Source organism: Dasypus novemcinctus, chromosome 21 (assembly GCF_030445035.2).
Source record: "Dasypus novemcinctus isolate mDasNov1 chromosome 21, mDasNov1.1.hap2, whole genome shotgun sequence".
NCBI lineage: Eukaryota > Metazoa > Chordata > Mammalia > Cingulata > Dasypodidae > Dasypus > Dasypus novemcinctus.
Window position 1 is genome coordinate 23,347,892 of NC_080693.1, and position 20,089 is coordinate 23,367,980.

Sequence of the window (20,089 nt, forward strand, 5' to 3'; positions counted from 1 at the left end):
CAGTTAAGTGCTATATATTCACTCTTATCTTTGCGGCTCCAGGATGCAATCAAGTCAACAAGGAGCTTGATTAACTCATCACCCTCTAGGATGTCATACTGGTGCTGGTTCACACAGGTGATACCTGCTGATAGGACCTGGAGAACAGGACATAGCCAGCATATACACCTCCACTTGTTCCCAGAACTGTAATTATACAACTTCTATAGATATCATCTCTCCTACTCTCGTCTCCTGAGGGGCCTTGGAGCTTCTGATACCACCAGTAGGACCTCCCAGCCCAAGTTTCTACACTCCCAGCTCTTCTATTAGTGGGAGAGCTGTTATGAAGGAAGGGTCAGGGGTGGGCTGTCACCATCAGACCAGTGATCATGCCTCAGGCAGCAGAGGTAGATCCTGGCAGAGTATTTGGGCTTCCAGAGAAGGAATGGGGAGCCCCTTCTGACATTCTGAGCTGGCTCTGGCTCTGGCTCTGCTCCTATCTGGCTCAGTGGCTTTCAACCTTTCCCTAGTTCCAACTTACAAATTTCCAGACGGATCTTTGTGATTGGGAAAAAGTATCCTACTGGTTCTGCCAAACTTCTCCTTCAAGCATCATTTGACCAAATGCCTGGAGCCTTATGGGGGATGCACGGCCAAGGTTGGAACCACGGCCCAATTGCCTTGATCTGGGGCAGAAATCTGACTTAACCCTTTCCCATGCTCTGTGCTCACAGCCTTCCCTGCCAGGGAGTGGGGAGCAGTCTCGGGTAAGGGGACACACGTTGGCCTTGGGCATCCTTGTAGACCTGGTATGACAGATGCATCCACCAGGGGCCAAGCCTCTTTCTGAAACTCCAAATTTGTAGCCTAGGATAAATGCTCCATTTTTGTGGTACATTATGGAGAACAAAGTTAACAAATGGGACCCTCTCATGATATCCTAAGTTTCCAAAAGTATTAGAAAGACTGAGTCCTTTTTGGCAAGAGACCTGGGGGTGCATGTTTAAGACACATCAGTCTCTCAGAGGACAAAGGAAGTGAACTATGGCTAATTGCTCTGAGGGTCAGCAGAAGAGAATACTGGGTAAAGCAGGAAGACTTCTAGATTCCTAAAACCCAAAAGGACATGGACAACCAGGTCCTCCACATTGCCTAAATGGACATCAGTTTAAGACCTGGAGAGAACACTGGCTTTTTTTTGAATGCAAGCACATGGGTCTACTGGTATACCTATTGCCCTCTGGGGTTGTAGGTGGCAGGGCCTCTTTGCTTTCTCTCATTATCTCAGTTCTTTCTCTCTTCTAGCGATTTACTCAGAACAAAGGTAAGCACACTTTCTTAATGGGAGAAAAGAAGACTCAATCTTTCCTTCTTAAGAACCAAAAAGTAGCAGAGACAGGCCAACGAGTCATGCTGATGTATGAGGGAAGAATTAATGCTTGGACCCCTATGTCTTAAAAGATTCCCATTGATATTGAAAGTATTTTAGAAAATCGACTGTTAAGTACAGATTCACCCAGGTATAAAGTTTTAGGAAAAAGGAAAATGAACTGCTGGTCCTAACTTGGACTCTCAGGCCCTCACGAAGCCCTCCAAATGGAGACCATATGGGCAAACCCATAAGGCATCTACAGTTTTAATGAAGAGCATTTTTAAATTTCAAGGAGAATTCAAATAACTACTTTCTAATAGCAACAGCAATGAGCCATGTCTACACAGCAGGAACAGAACAAAGTCAAGGTCATGTTTCACTGATGGTCTTTTATTAAAATTGTACATAGATCTTATACTCAGGTTTTTTTAAAAAAAAATCTTCCAAATACCAAAATAGTTCTCTTTAAAATACTTGAAAAACTTTAACACAATTTTATTGTTATATATTAAATATCTCCTACAATCACATCCATTTCTCTTCCATCTCTCTCTTCCCTAGAATCTTGCCTTACCCTTACTATCACTTAATTTCTGGCCTTTTTAATGCTTTATCCCAGAGAAGCATTAAAGGGGGGGGGGGGGAGGGGCGGGAAGCAGCAGCAGCCAATGTCAATATTTGACATGATAAAGAAGAGTCTTATTAACTTGGCTCAATCACGGAGTTATGCTCTAAGGCTCACCCACATCCAAATCACTCTTCAGAAATATTTTTACAAAACTATCAGTTTTTGCAATGCTGACCCAACAGCCCCCTCTAGTGGCCCAATGTATAAAAGCACTCAACGGTACAAGAAGACAGACATTAGGTGCTGGAAGTCTACAGACGTGGAGAGGGGGAATTATCATTTTCAGGAGCCAACAGACTTCCCAAGAGCCCATTCTCAACCCAGAGCTGCCTACAGGTACACCCAGACAACTGTGGCTGCTGAGTGCAAGGTCCCAAGAATGCCATTTTGGCGCTCTCCTGGAATGAGCCGTCAAAAGCTGGATTCTGGTAAGGTTTTCTTCCGACCTAAGGAAAGAGTGTGGTATTTCACCCTTTGCAAGGTGCTGTAGGAAGTCTGCTCCCCGGGCGCGGTCCTTTGCGAAGCGCCCAGGGCACCGCCTGCCGCGGGCCTGCTGGCTTTGCGAGGGAGGCGGAGAGAGCTGGGCGCCGACAGGACGTCCCTGCCCAGGGGGCTGCCCGGGCACCTGGCCCGGGGGGGAGACGGGCCTCCAGCCTGGGCCTCCCCAGCTGTGCGGAGCCTGGCACTCACCAGGGAGCCCGGGCACACCGGCAGGGGCACCCCTGCTCCTTCATTCTGCCTTTTGTTCTCCTTCCTCCAAAACACAGACCTCAGAAGGGTGAGCGTCCCCTGACGGAGCCTGTCTGTCTCCAGGTCCCTGTCCTCTGCGTTAGCCCTGGCCTTGGCTAAGGCAGTTCGGCAATCATCCTTACTGTTTCCAGATTTTCCAGCAGCGTCCGGAGAGGACGCCCTGCTACTGCTTTGCAGGTGGCCGCTTGGCGGACAGTTGGTGGCCTTCTGGCCCTCTGGCCGGGCGGGCTTCTCGTTCCCCTCCGAGGGCGTCACAGAGAGGGGCAGGTCGAACTTTCTGGGCAGCCTGATCTCCTGACTTGCATTTTCCTTCAGCTTCCTGGCTGTGTTCAGACCATCCGAGTTTCCAGGGCTGGCCCCGGGTGTGGAACGGCCCCTGGCCGGTCTCCCGCACTCTTGGCCTTGGGCAGGGAGGGCAGAGGCGGGCGGAGGCGCTGCCGACTGCTCCTGCCCGGCAGCGGCGCCCGTCAGCAGCGGCACGATGCACTGGCGGGTGGAGCGAGGCCTCCGTCGGGACTCCAAGTACTCCACCAGCTCGACGGACGCGCCGGGGGGTCTCCCTCTGGGTGCCAAGGACCAGCGGAGGGGCATGGTCTTGAAGGCGGCCTGCTGGGCTCGGGGCGGGGTGGAAGACTTCATGCTGATGCTGCGGCCTCGTGCGTCCCGGAGCAAGGGCCTGGACCCCGACCCGCCTGCAAGAGACACGCAGAGCGTCAATGCCCAGCCGGCCGGCCACGAAGGGCAACTGCCATGCCACCCATCAGGCAGGTACTGAGGGAGTACCTCTGACATCCCAAGCACTGGGCTGGGCACTGTGGATCTGGCAGAAAATGAGGACACCTCAGGGAGTGCCACTGTTTCCCACACCGTCCATGGAAATCCAGTTCCATAAACTTGAAGCCCCAGGGCAGGCAGGTGCCCAAGGAGGTACCCTGCCAGGCAGTTCACACCCCAGGAAAACCCAGGCTCCAAAGCATCTTTTTTTTTTTCTTTTTAATAACTTTATTTCACCTTCAAAATAAAATGTAGCTTAAACAAGTTGTAGAAACATTACTCCTACAAAGTTCTTTTTTTTTTTTAATTATTTATTTATTTTTTAAAATTACATTATGAAAAATATGAGGTCCCATTCAACCCCACCGCCCCCACCCCCCACTCCCCCCACAGCAACACTCTCTCCCATCATCATGACACATCCATTGCACCTGGTAAGTTCATCTCTGAGCATCACTGCACCCCATAGTCAATGGTCCACATCATAGCCCAGACTCTCTCACGTTCCATCCAGTGGGCTCTGGGGGGATCTATAATGTCCCGTAATTGTCCGTGAAGCACTATCCAGGACAAATCCACGTCCGGAAAACGCCTCCACATCTCATCTCTTCCTCCCGTTCCCCACACCCAGCAGCCACCATGGCTACCATTCCCACACCCATTCCACATTTTCTCTGTGGACATTGGATTGGTTGTGTCCATTGCACATCTATGTCAAGTGAGGGCTTAGATTCCATATGGGTACTGGATGCACTCCTCCCACTTCCAGTTGTAGACTACAAAGTTCTTTTCAGGCACTTTTAACGCATCTGATTCCAAATACTGACTCATGCGTTCCTCTAGTGTTTGCAAAGACACACAGATGAATACAGAGTGGTTAAATGACATAGTCAGGTATCTTATTCTGAAATTAAACCTTATTTTCATCCATCTTTAAATTATTTCCATGAAACATAATGCCCAGCAAAAGCTCCTGCTTTCTCAGGTCCAAGTAGGAGATTGCGACTTTTAAACACAAGGAGTTTGGGTGTCCAACCCTGGGCAAAAAAACAAAACTGTGTCTTTCATTTTATCAGAACCACTGCTGTGCCTTCCTGGCTTGTTTTTGAAGCATTATATGCTTGGAAAGATATTTTAGTTGGGTATACTGTGGGTTGAGAAACAGAGTTGAAGGAAATATTTGAATAATCTCACTTTTAAAAATAATTATATAGACATGTATGTGTGTGTGTTTGTTATGTAGGCAAGTGAAAGCATACAAACAAGAGAAATAAATACTAAAATAAAAATGCATGTGGGAAGCAGATGTGGCTCAAGCAATTGGGCTCCTGTCTACCACATGGGAGGTCCCTGGTTTGGTTCCCAGTGCCTCCTAAAGAAGACAGTGAGCTGGTGCAATGAGCAGTGCGGCAAGCTGAAACAAGCTGATGCAACTAGAGACATGAGAAGAAAAACATCAGACACAACAAAGCAAGGAGCAGAAAGAAGCTCCCAGGCCTCCTAAAGAAGACGAGCAAGACGGCAAGCCAGTGCGATGGGCAGGCACGGTGAGCTGACAAGACAAGATGATGCAACAAGAGACACAAGAGGACAAACATAATGAGAGACTCAACAAAGCAGGAACCGGAGGTGGCTTAAGCGATTAGGCACCTCCCTCCCACATCAGAGGTCCTAGGTTCGGTTCTCAGTGACTTCTAAAGAAACAAAGAAAGTGAACAGACACAGCAAGAGCAAAACAATGAGGAGGTGGGGAGAGGTAAATAAATAAAATACATCTTTTTTAATTCATTCATTCATTCCCCCGTTGTCTGCTCTATGTGTCCATTCACTATGCATTCTTCTGTGTCTGCTTGTCTTCTCTTTAGGCAGCACCAGGAACCGATCCTGGGACCTTCCAGAGTGGGAGAGAGACACTCAATCTCTTGTGCCACCTCAGCTCCCTGGTCTGCTGTGTCTCTTATTGTCTCTCCTCCGTGTCCCTTTTTGTTGCGTCATCTTTCTGTACCAGCTCTACGCACAGGCCAGAACTCCTGCATGGGCCAGCACTCCTGCACAAGGCAGCACTCCACTTGGGCCAGCTCATTGCATGGGATTGTACTCCATGTAGGCCAGCTTGCCGTCACCAGGAGGCCCTGGGAATCGAACCCTGGACCTCCCATATGGTAGACAGGACCCCAATCACTTGAGCCATACCTGCTTCCCTAAAATAAATCTCTAAAATAAATAAATAAAAAGACACGAGGAGCTAATGTGACTCAAGCAGTTGAGTGCCCACCTCCTACATAATAGGTCCCAGGTTTGGTTTCAGGTGCCTCCTGAAGAAAAATAGACAATGAGCAGATAATGAGCAAAAAACAATGAACAAAAACAATGAGTAAACAGAAAAGGAAGCCATGGCGGGGGGCGGGGCATGGAGGGTGTATGACCTATTTCTTAATTCTTTCCTATATCACAACCTTTTAAAAGTGAACATCCAAAAAAATGGCATTTAAGAAATAATCATCAATGTCCCATTAAAATGCCTCCGTTTACATGATGTCTGCAATCATGGAGAAAGAAACCTTCCATTGACACAATCCCCACAGTACAGGGACAGTCACCTGTCCCTGCATTTAGAATGAGACTCCAGGTCAGCCACACCAGCCTATCACACCCGGCTGTTCACACTCAGTAGGTACATGAGGGTTCCGCCAAAAAGGAGCAAACACCCCTGCTACCAAAAACAAAACAAAACAAAACAAAACAAAAGACCACTAAACAGGCAGCCGACTCAGATTTGCTACAGAGAAGACGGGAAGGGGGTAGTAGGGATTTTTAGGTGCACAGCAGAGACCTCAGGGAAAGCAAAGGAATGAGACTCAAGCTTGTGCAGTGAGCGCCAGCAGGAAGCCCCACCCACATGCCACGCCCCTGGGCAGAAGGGACGTGGGGCGGGGAGAGGGGGCAGAGGGGGAAGGGGTAGCGGGGGAGGCGGAGCATGCCCATGAACTCCTGAAGCAGCAGGACAGCACATCAGAGGTTCCTTGCGGCTGCTACCTTTCAGCGTTTGTTTTATTTTCTAATTTTTTATTACATTAGTCATAAGTTTACATAACAATCATGCAGAAAAGTAAATTCCCATACCCCCACCCCCCCTTTGTATCACTTTGCATTAATCTGGTATCTTTGTTACAATTGAGGAAAGAATAGTATTATAATTGTACTATTAGCTAGAGCACATACTTGACAATAGGGTTCACCTTTTGTGTTGTACAGTCCTACAGTGTTTTGGTTGTTTTTAATTTTTTTATTCTAATGACATATACACAACCTAAAATTTCCCCCTTTTAACCACATTCAACTTTATAATTCAGTAGCTTTAATTATACTCACAACGATGTGCTACCTTTCAAGTTTTTCACGGGTAATTTTTGGCATTTTAACTGCCCCCGCCCCCCACCTTTTTTCCAGGGCTCCTTTTGGTTAACCACCCATAATCACGATTCCACCCCAAATGCTTGTTATTTCGGTTCCGTTTTGACCTTTGTTGCTCCACCGTTAAATTCGCACACCTCAGGAAAAATATGTTCTGGGGCGGGAGATGTGTGTGAAGTCCCTTCTCTTCCACAAGCCCCAGAAAGGAAAGCTTTGTACTAGGCGGACAAAGCTTGACTTCTAGCCTTTCAGAAGGGGAGCACGTCGCCTGTGGCCCCGGCAGGGGGTGAGATGGCTTGGCAGCTGACCTACATAGCTGTCCTTCCTTTTTTTTCCCCTGGAATGAAAGGATCCAAGGCCTGGCTGCCGCCAACCGTGCAGCTGCATTTCACAGACATCACAGGCCCGGCGGGCTCGCTCCTCTTCTTTCCCAAGACAGTGGAGAAAAAGCACCTTGGCGGGCGCTATTTTATTTCATTTATTCCCTGGACGATAACAGGATCTGAGAGAGACCGTCAGATAAACTGAGAAGGACATGGAAAGCACCCTCTGCGATACAGGGCTTATAAAGTCCCCACTCTTCTCCAGGGCGGGTGCGAGTCCTGATGCTTCTTCCGGGGAGCCGGCAGGGGAGGGACCGAGGTATATCCCGAAGAGCCCGCGCACTGGCTCTGGCCCCCCACTCCGAGTCTCCCCCACACTCCTCAAGAGGAACCGGCGGCCTTGCTCCTGCAGAGTTTGGCTGGGGACCTGGGAAGGTCCTGGGCCCTCAAGCCACGTTAAGGCTGCAGATAGAAACTAAGCCGTTCCTCACAGTTATGTGAGGCCTGGAGCAGACACAACAAGCTTCTCGGGTCCTGTAAGGGTCCCCTGCCTTGCACAGATGGTGCCTCGGCAGCTGCGGGCAAGGCCCCCACCTATACAGCAGCTTTGGAGCTGGCAGGCCCTGCTCTGAGAAATGCCACCTCTGTTTCCACTCATGTGGCCACCTCGACTTCGATGTGATCGTTTATCCGTGGCCAGTTGAATCAGGATCCACCTAACCTCACAACGTTGTGTTGTGGGCAGGGAGTGATGGGAGGGGGGGAGCCTCTTCACACCATCCTTAGCCCACCTGCAACAGGAGACGACTTTTGTCGTAAAGTGCTTTAAATCTCATCAAGGTTCTCCGCTGTGCCTTGCTCATTCGCTCACTTACTCCATCAACAAACAATTTGACGAGCACCTGCATGTGCCAAGGACGGTTTTCAGTGCTGGGGACAGCAGCCGTGAAAAAAATACGAATGTGCCTGTCCTTATGGGGTTGGATGAAAACAAAAACATAACATCATGTGATGTAGGTGTGACAATTTGGGGTTTCGTGAATCCCAGAAAAGATCATGTCCTTGGAACTGATCCATTCCCGTGAGTGTGGGACCCTTTGATTGCACTGGATTCTGTTAAGCAATAACTGGATTTCGTTGCTTTGATTAGATCACTTCAGGGCTTTGCTCAGACTATGTCAGTGAGGCACGACCCAGGTTGGGTCTCAACCCTCTCGCTGGAATCTTATGTAAGCGGAGAACTGAAAGCAAAAAACAGAGAGAAAGAGAGCTGCTGCTATTTTTTCCCCGCCCTGTGAGAGAGGATTCCAGGATGTCTATAGTCACAGAACGACTGAGAAAGCCCGAGAGGCTGGAGGCTGGACTCGGTGGAGCAGCTGGAGCTGAAGAGAGACGAGCCATGTGCCTGCCCAGAGCTGAACCTGGGGAGGAAGGGTGCTTGGCGGAGAGGCTGAGAGAGAAGAGTCCGGCCGCCACTTTGCCTTGCCATGGGGCAGGAGCCCAGGACCTGCCAGCACCGCCTTCTGGTAGGACAGCATCTCTGACAGTGCCTTGATCTGGACATTTCCACGGCCTCGGTTCTGCACGATTTTACCCTAATCCAGTCGCACTATAAAAGCCAATCCATTTCTGGTATTTTCACACAGGCAGCCTTTTGCAAACTAAAACAGTAGGGATAAGGGCAATGGAGACAAATAAGGCAGGCCGAGGGGGGGAAGGTGACAGAGTAGGGGTTTGACTAACACGGGGTGCTCAGAAGACCTCTCTGACCGGGTGGTTTTGAGGAGACCTGCCCGAGCGGAGGTGAGGACCTGGGCGGCGATCTGGGGAAAGCAGCAGGGGCAGCGGCCCTGGGGCAGAGTCGAGGCTGGAGGTCAGCGAAGCAGTGACGAGACCACCACGGCTGGAGCAGAGGGCGGGAGGGCCGCCCGCGAGGGCACTGGGGCCAACTGCGTCGTCTCTGGCTTTCGGCGTCAAAACCCACTACAGGAGGCTTAATTGCTCAGTCTCTGTTCCCAGCGTTTTGTGTCCCTTGTGTCTTTTCTCCTTTCCTCACAGCTCAGGGACCAGGTTGCTGTGGGGAGTGAGGTGGTCAGAGTGCACCCTGGGCAGGCACAATCCCCTGGAAGGTAAGGAGGAGCTTCCCACGTCAGCTCGGCCGCCCCCCTCCCCAAGCTGCAGCCTGCGGGGCAACGCTGGCTGGTCGACCAGCTGTCCCCGGAGCCGAGGCCACTGCTGCTGCTGCTCCAGGGAGTGTGCAGTGGAGCCCCAGTGGGCAGAAACCGAAAATGACACCCAACAGGGTCCGGCGGCCGGGGAGGACCAGAACAAACAGGACTGGAGAGCGGTTAAAATGGCAACTTCTAGGTTGTATATGTTAGCACAACAAAATTTTTAAAAAATACAAACATAGAATTGCATAACACCAAGTGCGAACCCTAAGATAAACTAGGGACTACAGTTTAAAATATAATTATTAAAATATTGATTCACCAATACTAGTAAAGGTATCACACTAATGCAAATGTTAATAACAGGGACAGCCATGGGGGTGGGTAGGGGGTGCTATATGGGAACTTGACTTTCTGCATGATTTTTCTGTAAACCTACAACTGCTATAAAAAGTAAAAATAAATGATTCGAAAAAGAACCTTAAATCAAATAAGTCCTGAATTAAATAGAGCCACTGGAGAAAACAGACAGCTTAAAATAAAAACCTGTATGGACAGCCAAGTATAGAACAACAAAGGGACTGAAAAATGGGACTTTAGGGTTTTTTAAATTCAGTAAATGAATCGAAGGGGTGCAGGGTCACCAGAGAGACTCAGATTAGTAGCCTGAAAGATGAAGAAAAAGAAATACCACATAGGATAGAGCAAAATGGCAGTGGCAGAGAAACCACAGGGGAGAAGGAAAAGGGGAGGAAATGTTAAGAGCAGGTTCAGGAGACCCAACAGGCAAAGAATCACAATTTGGGAAGTAGGAGAGTCAATAATTAAACAAGGGGAGTGGAGGTGGCTCAAGTGATTAGGCTCCCATGTACCATATGGGAGGTCTAGGGTTCAATTCCTGGGGCCTTCTGGTGAAGGCCCTAGCAGAGTGCTGGCCCAAGAGGAGAGCTGGCACAGCAAGATGACACAACAAAAAGAGACACAGAGGAAGACAGTAAGAGGCACAGCAGACCAGGGAGCTAATGTGGCACAAGAGATTGAGCACCTCTCTCCTACTGGGGAAGGTCCCAGGATTGGTTCCGGTGCTGCCTAAAGAGAAGATAAGCAGACACAGAAGAATGCACAGTGAGTGGACACAGAGAGCAGACAATGAGTGGGGGGTGGGGGGTGGGGGGAGTGAGAAATAAAACATTTTAACAAAAATAAAATTTCCCTAAAGAAAGGCCTCCCAAGTTCCAAACAGGGTTGATGAACAAATATATATATCTGGGCATTTACTAGTAGACTGCCTGAGTTTCAAGGTCAAAAGAGCATCTTAAAATCTTCCAGGTAGAAAGAACAAGCAACTCCCATGTGAAAAAGAATAGCCTCCATCTGCAACCCTGAGACCTGGCAGATGGTGGGAAAACAACTGCAGATGCCCAAGAGAAAAGAAATGGAAGCCCAATATATGTGGCTCTGTAAAGACTTAGAGAAGAAGAAAGAGTGGGGTGCAATGGACCCTGCAATTCATATGCTGTCCACTCTCCAAGGAGGAGGACCGACGGCCTCAGAATGTGAAATCTAAGGCTAAGTGAAAATGTTCTGGACAGAAAAGGCACTGCAAGAGGAATTCTAGTAACAATCTGGAACAGAGTACTAATCCATTTCAGTGAAATCTAAGAGCTGGGGAGGAGGGGAGACGCTAAAACAGACCAGAGGTAGCTCTTGAAAGCATTCAAAGCTCTCATTTTGGAGGGAATGGCAGGGAGTGATGGCAGGGAAGACTGTATGGGGCTCATCTACTGGGGGGAAGGAAAGGAGACTAGTGAAAAAGAGGGTCTCGTGGGAAGTCGTTGGCTTCTTTTTTTTTAAAGTTTATTCCTAGATTTTTTTTTAAGATGGAGGTATGTTAGAGCCTTCTGTATGGGTTTTCTATTTTTTTTCCTAAAGATTTATTTTATTTATTTACTCTGCCCCACCCCCCTTGCTGCTTGCAACATTGTTGTCTGATGTGTCCATTTGCTGTGCGTTCTTCTGTGTCTACTTGTCTGCTCTTCTCATCTTCTCTTTAGGATGCATCGGGAACTTCCGATGTGGGAGAGAGGCACTCAAACGCTTGAGCCACCTTAGCTCCCTGGTTTGTTGTGTCTCTTTTTTGTTATGTCATCTTGTTGTGTCAGCTCATCACGCGTGCCAGTTCCCCTTCACCAGGAGGCCCTGGGAACCAAACCGGGGACCCACCACATGGTAGACAGGAGCCCAATCGCTTGAGCCATCTGCTTCCCAGTAGTTGATTTCTTATAGCCATAAGAGTAAGAAAATGTGTTTTCTAGTAAATATTGGGAAAGAGAAAATAATCAACAATATGGGAAGGTGGAGTAGAACTTCTGAGTCACAGCAATTTAAATCCTGCCCCACACTTTAGTTTCTGCAAACACAAAGGTCTTGATTGAGGCAGCTCCATACCTAACCTTGAAATAGTTTCAGTTGCTTAGTTGATAAAACAAAAATACTCAGGTTGTTTCAAAGCAAAGATGAAGCCTGAAACTGTAATTGAGAGATAAGAATTAACAAATGATTATGATTACTGAATCACTATAAAGATGCCTTTTCTTACTTTTCTAGTATATTAAGAAGAGCCAAAAATTAATACCTGAAATTACTGAAACTGGCTAGACTAACCTTACCCTTGTTACAGTTATTTTAAAACTAGGCTCACTCTTATGTATACTTACTTTTGTGGGCGTGTGTGTGTGTATACTTATTATTATAACCACTCCACCCTCTCACTTGTATCCATAAAAACCCTAAACTCAGGAAGCAGATGTGCCTCAGGTGATTGGGCTCCCAGCTACCCTATGGGGGGTCCCAGGTTCAGTTCCCAGGGCCTCCTGATAAAGGCAAGCAGGCCTGTGCTGCAGGGAGCTGGCCTGCACCACGAGCTAATGCAACAAGATGATACAACAAAAAGAGACACACATGAAAGACAATGAGAGACACAAAACCAGGGAACTGTGGTGGCTCAAGTAACTGAATGCCTCTCTCCCACCACAGAGGTCCCAAGATTGGAGCCCAGTGACTCCAAAAGAGAAGATGAGAAGACAAGTAGACATAGAAGAATGCGCAGCAAATGGACACAGAGCAGACAGCAAGTGCAGGCAGTGAGGGGTGGGGGTAGGGATAAATAAAATAAAATAAATCTTTAAAAATAGTAATAAAATAAAATCTATTTAAAAAACAAAAGGGAAGAGGATTTGGCTCAACTCATAGAGTGTCCACCTACCACATGGGAAGTCCAGGGTTCAAACCCAGGGCCTCCTGACCTGTGTGGTGAACTGGCCCATGCACAGTGCTGATGTGCACAAGGAATGCCATGCCATGCAGGGGTGTCCCCACATAAGGGAGCCCCACACACAAGGAGTGCGCCCCCTAAAGAGAGACGCCCCATGTGAAAAAAGTGCAGCCTGCCCAGGAGTGGCGCCGCATCCACGGAGAGCTGATGCAGCATGATGCAACAAACAAGAGACACATATTCCCAGTGCCACTGACAAGAATACAAGCAGACACAAAAGAACACACAGCGAATGGACACAGAGAACAGACAACTGAGGGAGGGGGAAGGGGAGAGAAAATAAAATAAAATAAAACTACTTGGGGTTGTCAGATTCTATCATTATATTTTTTCACTTACAAATAGGTTGCAAGAGTCAGGCAAACACCACACACCCTGTTGGGTGCTTTGATACAATGGAGACAGAAAGTAACAAAGTAAGCAGCTGATGACTAAACATGCAGCCTATGCCCCAGCAATTCCTTTCCTAGGTATATGCCCAACTGACATGCAGACACTTGTGCAACCAAGACAGGAACAAGAAGGCTCACAAAACTGTTACCTGTAATAGCTCCAAACCAGAAAAAGCCACCATTATTGAACCCCAGGAGAATAAATTAACAAAATGGAAATATTCTTACAATGTGGGAAGTATTGATGAGGTTTCAAATGGTGCATTCTGCCAAGGTTGGGAGGGGTGCCATGGAAGTACACTCACAGATGCTGCACAGACAGTCCATCCTGGATGCTACATAGCAAAACTTGCAAAGATTTTTGGAGAATCCATCAATAACTCAAGAACACATATACCACTCAACCATGTTGTCACCATGTATCAGAACTTCATTCCTTTTTACAGCTGAATAATATTCCACTGAATGGCTAGCCACATTTGTTTATCCATTCACACGGATGAACTGTGAAGACAAGTTGAGTGAAATAAGCCAGACACAAAAGCATGAATTGTGTGATTGCACTGATATGAAGTAAATTAGAAAAAACAAATTCACAGAGCCAGAAACTAAACTATAGTTTACCAGGGGCTGGCAAGGGGGCAGGGAATGGGGAGTTTCCGTTTCAGTTGTACAGAGTTTCTATTGGATGATGGAAAAGTTTTGGTAACTGGTGGTTATGATGGTAGCACAACATCATTAACAGCACTGAATTATATATTTGAATGTGCTTAAAAGGGGAAATTTTAGATTGTATATATGTTACTAGAACAAAAATTTTTTTAAAAACCCATAGAACTGTAAAGTATGAATAGGGAACCCTAATGTAAACCAGGGACTATTGCTAAGAGTACAATTATAATGATCTTTCATCAGTTGCAACAAAGATACCCTACACTAATGCAAGTTGTTAAAAATGGAGGGAAGGGCGAGTTGTATGGGAAATTTATTTTCTGCATGATATTTCTGTAAACCTACAACTTCGCTAATTCAAAATAATAATAATAATAACAACAACACATATATCTAAAATAACTAAGGTGCTTCTGCTGATGACCAAGCCAGACTTCTCCAGGCCAGACCACCCGTTCTGGCTTCTGCCATAGATTCCAGCCTTTCAGTGAACACAAGGAAGGAATAAAATGGCCCCCACCTCCCTTCTGTCTTCACTCTTTCTTTCCCAAATCTCTGATTTGGCTTCTTTATTGACAACGGTCAATACACAGTCTCTCTCTTTCTTCATATACGTGTACCTTTCTGTGTAGGGAACTATGTCTCTGAGTTATTTTGTGACAAATGGAATAACAAGAACCAACGCTACATACGACACATACAAGCCTTGTGTCGTTTTGGTAAAAGAAGCCAAAGGATAAAGAAGAGATGGGATGTGGGGGTGTTTTCAGGACTTGGAGTTGTCCTGAATGAGGTTGCAGGGACAGAGGCTGGACATTAGGTCTCCTGCCATAATGCCCTGGGTGGACTGGGGGACAGTGTCAATGTGACGTGGACTGTTACCCACGTGGTGCGGCGGCGCTCCGGGGTGTGTTCGCCGAGTGCGGTGAGTGTGCCGCGGTGGTGGTGGGGTTGTTGATGTGGGAGGAGTGGGGTGAGGGGGTATATGGGAACCGCTTATATTTTTTGAATGTAACATTTTAAAAATAATAATAGAGAGATCGTGGGGGGGGGGAAAAGAATGCATACGGCATTACTGCATTTATGTAAAACTCCCAAACAGGCAAAACTCACCAGTGGCGTGTTAGAATTTAAAACAATGCTTACTTGCGGGAAGGAGGGAAACAGTAATGACTGGGAGGAAGGCAAAGGAGGTGGGGTGTTCTGGAACTTTCTATTTCTTAATCTGGGTGGTAGTTACATAAGTACGTTTACTTGGTGATAATTTCTCAGATGTACACTTGTAATCAGTACAATTCACCGTTGATACACTACACTTCAGTTAAAACCTTTATTTTAAAAACTCAATCAGGAGCTAATGGGAAACCAGGAGCTAAAAGAGTAATTAGAATGTGTGGTGACTTTCAGACTGAAGGAGCACAAAGGCTAAAGACACAAATGCACACACACAGTTCTTACTTAAGGACTGTCATCAGTTTCTCCCTTGGACCGCCTGCATGCTAAGGTGCTCTATTGTTTCCTGTTAGCAAAGAAAACAAACACTGCTGCCAGCCTGCATTCCTCTGCAGCTCCATTTCCGGGTGGAGTGCACCGCCCCACCCCCACCATTTCCTCAACCCCAGTCTCGTTTCCATCTATTTCCGCCCATTCCCTCGGCCACTAAAGATGCTCTTGGCAAGTTCCTGGAGACCTTCCAGCAGTTCTAGCTCTTTCCACCTGATCTCGGTCTCTCAGCAGCGCTTCACGCAGGTGATGGCTTCCTTCTGGAACATTCTCCTTTGCATCTCTGAGCCACACACTGCCTGGTTCCCTTCCTAGCTCCCTGGCTGCTCCTTCTCAGTTTCTTTGTTGAGCTCTTGGCCTTTGCTCAATCTCTAAGTGTTCCAGAGCTCCAGGGTCTGGTCTTGGGTTTTTACTCTTTTCTGACTTCACTAATTTCTCCAGAAGAGCACAGCCAGCCTCACGGATCTCAACCTGCCCCAGGGCCTTAAATTCCATCCACGTGTTGAGGCTTGGATGTCTCACAGGAATCTCAAAAATCGCCATGTCAAGAATTCCTTAAATTTCCTCCAAAAAGGACCCTGGCTCCTACCCAACTCTTTTCTATCTATCCCATAAGCGGCACTGATATTTGCCTGGTTATGGAAATCATAAACAAGTCATCCTAGAGTACTCTCCTTCACAAACACCATCAGCAAATCCTGCCAGCTCTACTTTCAAAGCATATCCAGGGGGAGCGGATGTGGCTCGAGCGGTTGAGCGCCTGCCTCCCACATGGGAGGCCCCAGGTTTGGTTCCCAGTGCCTCTAACAAAAAAAAAAACAACAACCAGACAACAAGGAAACAAATGAAAAACCCAACTTAGGGGAGCTGATGTGGCTCAGTGGTTGCGAGCCAGCTTCCCACATAGGAGGTTCTGGGTTCAATTCCCAGCCCTGGTACCTCAAAAAACAAAACAAAACAAAAACAAACAAACATACCCAGTATATGACCATTTCTTACCTAACACTAGTCCAAGCCACCACTCTCATGACCTCCTAACCTGTCCTCCTGCCTCCCAGGAGTGTATCTCCACAGAGCAACCAGAGCAGATTTTTTTTGTAGAAAAATAAATCAGATCCCACCACTTGGCTGCTCAAAATCCTCTAATGGCTATTGCATTAGTCAGCCAAAGGGGTGCTGATGCAAAATACCAGAAATTGGCTGGTTTTTATAAAGGGTATTTATTTGGGGTAGGAGCTTACAGATACCAGGCCATAAAGCATAAGTTACTTCCCTAACCAAAGTCTATTTTCATGTGCTGGAGCAAGTTTGCTGCCGACGGCTGCGAGGGTTCAGGCTTCCTGGGTTCCTCCCTTCCAGGGTCTTGCTTCTCTCTGGGTTCAGGGTTCCTCTCTTCCCAGGGCTTGCCTCTTCCTGGGCTCAGGGTTCCTCTCTTCCTGGGGCTGGCTTCTCTTTCCTGTGTGTGCTTACTTCCCGGGGCTCCAGCTTATGGCTTTAGCATCACACTCCAACATCAAAACTCCAGCATCAGAAACCCTCAACTCTGTCCTTTGCCGTGGCTTTTATCTGTGAGTCCCCACTCACCAAGGGGTGGGGGCTCAATGCCCTAATGACGTGGCCCAATCAATGCCCTAATCATAATCACACCCAGGTACAGACCAGATTACAAACATAATCCAGTATCTATTTTTTTAATCCATAACCATGTCAAACTGCTACAGCTATCCATTGCACTTCGAATAAAATCCAAACTTTGGTCTGCGATCAAGAAGTTCCGCCATGTTCCGGTCTCTATCTACCTCCTAACGTGCTCCTCCTGCTCCTCTCTGCTCCAGCCACAGCTCTGGTTGTCTTCTGCTCCTCAGGCTCGTTTCCACCTCAGAACCTTCACCCTCAATAGTTCCTCTGCCTGGAAGGCATGCCCCAGATTCCTACAGGACGGCCTCTCTCGCTCTTTTCAGGTCTCCTCTCAAGTGCCACCTCCTCAGAAAGGTCTTCCCTACCCACCCGATCTGACAGGGCCCCCCGCAGCCCTTCTCTCCACTCTCAATATCTTCTCCTAGGTATGTACCTCAAGCCTCCTCATCGCTGTGAGCCCATTACTACCTAAGGTCGCTTGTTCTGGTTAGTCATCCCCACTGGGGTGTTGGCTCCAGGAAGGCAGAGAAAGAACCAGCAGCAGCTAGAGGGGAGCTGACAGGGCAGGGAGGGAAGCAAGGGTCAGATCACAGAAGAACTTAATTGAGGGTTGTGACAGTTCGAAACTGGGTGGTCCCCAGATCTAAATCATATCCTTAGAGCTAATCCATTCCTATGGGCATGAACCTATTGTAGGTGGGAACTTTATTAAATTACTGCAGTAAGACACGACCCAGGGTGGGTCTTAATCCTCTTACAGGAATCTTTTTTTTTATTTTAAGGAGGTACCAGGGATTGAAACCGGCACTTTGTGTGTGCAAGGCAGGTGCTCAACCGCTGAGCTACACCCGCTCCATCTTGGAGTCCTTTATAAATAGGGCAAATATGCAGAAAGAAAGAAAGAAAAGCCACAGAAGCAGAGAAAAGGGCACAGGAGCTCAGAGAGGAACCCACAGAAGCTGAGCAAGAAAGCCACAGACAAAGCAGGCAGAAGCTGAAAGCAGCGGGGCCCGAAGGAGAAGGCAGAGGCCAGCGGATGCCGCCATGTGCCTTCCCATGGGACAGAGGCGTCCAGGATCGCTGGTAGCCAGTCTTCGAGGGAGAGCGTTGGCAGACGATGCCTTGATCTGGACATTTTTTTCAGTCTCAGACCTGTAAGCTTGTGAGCCAATAAATCTGCATTGTAAAAGCCGTCCTATTTCTGGAATGTTGCTTTTAGCAAACTAAAACAAGAGCTGAATAAACCTCGTGGCATCCCTGACTCTTTTGCACTCAAGGCTATAAAATGCCAAGCATCTCATCACTAGGAGAGATGACGGTCTTAGAGACAATAGAAATAAAATCAGCAATTTCAACCGCCCTGGTACGACCTACCCTTTTCCTGAGCGGAGAGGCCGTTTGTGAAGACGGGCGAGTCAGGCATCTTGGGCAGGGAGGGGCAGGGGGCAGAACTCCACGACAACACGCTCCCGCGCGTGCTGGCGTTACCGCTGCCCAATCTCATGAGCCAATGATCGGATAAGGAGGAGCTCGTGGACCCTGCACAGGAAACAGAGAGGGAAGGATGGGCCCCAACTCCCTCCCGGTGGGGTCCTGGAGGAGTTTCCGAGGGGCCAGACGACCACCCCGGAGCCCTGGAATAACCAGACCCAGAGCAGAAGCACATACACAAGAGGTAAGTGACCACACGCGAAGGCCTGCCACTGATGAAACCCATGTGACCAGTAAACACTTAGGGAAAGGCCCAGAAAGGAAGTGGGCCAATGAGTACCAAAACGCTTTTCATGAAATTACTAGTCACCAACGCCATCTTCTTTTTACTCCTCTTTTAACATCCATTTTCTGTAAAAGGAAGCCAGACTTCGCACTGCGTTTGATTTAGAGCTGCTTGGCCCTTGAGCCGCTGGGGAGAAAACCCGAGTAATTAAGAAAAAAGGCTCTTCTGCCACAAAAATAAGAACGGCTTGTTCGCAGAGGGAAACAAGTCACGTAAAAAGGGCACCTTTGACATGTCTTTTCTCCAGACTTCCAAGCAAAGTTGAGGCTGTCTAATAAAAGCATCACGGAAGCGTGCTTAAGCAAATACGTTCCTAGAAAACAGCCCCCCCCCCTTTTAACGAGACTAGCCAAAGGTTTATATGGCACACGTTTAATTACATCAGGCTCCATGCGAACGAGACTGGGAATTCTGCGCTGGCAGTGTCACTTGCCCCAGATAGGGAAAATTATTTTTCCCTATCTCTTGCATTTCAATATGCCCATCCCACATCCTTACACATGAAAGAATGGGTCTCTACAGTAATAGCCAGAGCTTCCTCTTTCAGGCCTTCCCCACCTCCCCGGGGCACTGACGCTTGACCGAGCCCCTCGCCAGTCCCTAACGGGGCTTCCCAGTTCCGCCTCTCCTGTAACGGGCAGCAGAGCCTACCTCTCATGGAGCTGCTGGCTGACCAGGGGGGGATGCTGTTCCGCTTCTGATAAAACAGGATGTAAGCCCCTCGGGTGTTAACCTCATCTTCTCGAAGGGGTTCCACCGTGCTGTCGTCGTAACTGTACCACTGTCCATCCAGAGAGTTCCGGCAGTAGGCTGCAACGGTCCAGGCCCCAGGGCTCAATTACTGGGTCCATTTTTTCCCCCTTTATTTTTAAAGAAGTTTTAGATTACATAAAAATTACCTTGAAAATATAGGGGATTTAGTGGACCAGTTTTTTATGGACAGGGCTGGAAAATGGACATGCTTATAATGCAGAGAGAAAAAGCAGTAAGTTTCCAGCTACAAAAGAATTTTGTGGAATCAGATATGACCAATAAGTTGTTCTCCCAGATCCTTATTGATACACTGATAAAAGCACGGTGCTATTTTAGGCTGTATCTGCAGGATGTCGCCCTTGCTCACGCAAATTCTCCCATAAAAGGGAGCCCCGAGTTATTGCCAGGGCTCACCCCATTTCTCCTGAGAAACTTCGAAATGCACATCTCTGAGGATGCAGCAAAGTGAAAAATGAAAATCACAGACAGGGTTAAGATATATTTCCTTCCTACCTAAGAAGTGAAGGCAAACATTTAAGAGAAGTTCACATGTATGACCCTCACTGCCTCCAAGCACAACTGCAAGGTGGTCTTCTCATGGCCCTT

General features: G+C 47.8%; 1 protein-coding gene across 1 annotated transcript in view; it reads right to left on the reverse strand.

Moving 5' to 3' along the window:
* Window positions 1-1,723: 1,723 nt before the first annotated feature.
* The window catches only part of USP43 (ubiquitin specific peptidase 43), a 76,447-nt gene continuing 58,081 nt past the window's right edge, over window positions 1,724-20,089 (reverse strand). The window contains exons 13-15 of the mRNA XM_058283486.2: window positions 19,382-19,540; window positions 18,328-18,492; window positions 1,724-3,424 (exon numbers count right to left, since the gene is read on the reverse strand). Coding sequence (XP_058139469.1) covers window positions 2,394-3,424; window positions 18,328-18,492; window positions 19,382-19,540 — 1,355 coding nt within the window. The 3' untranslated portion in view covers window positions 1,724-2,393. The remainder of the gene's footprint in view (window positions 3,425-18,327; window positions 18,493-19,381; window positions 19,541-20,089) is intronic.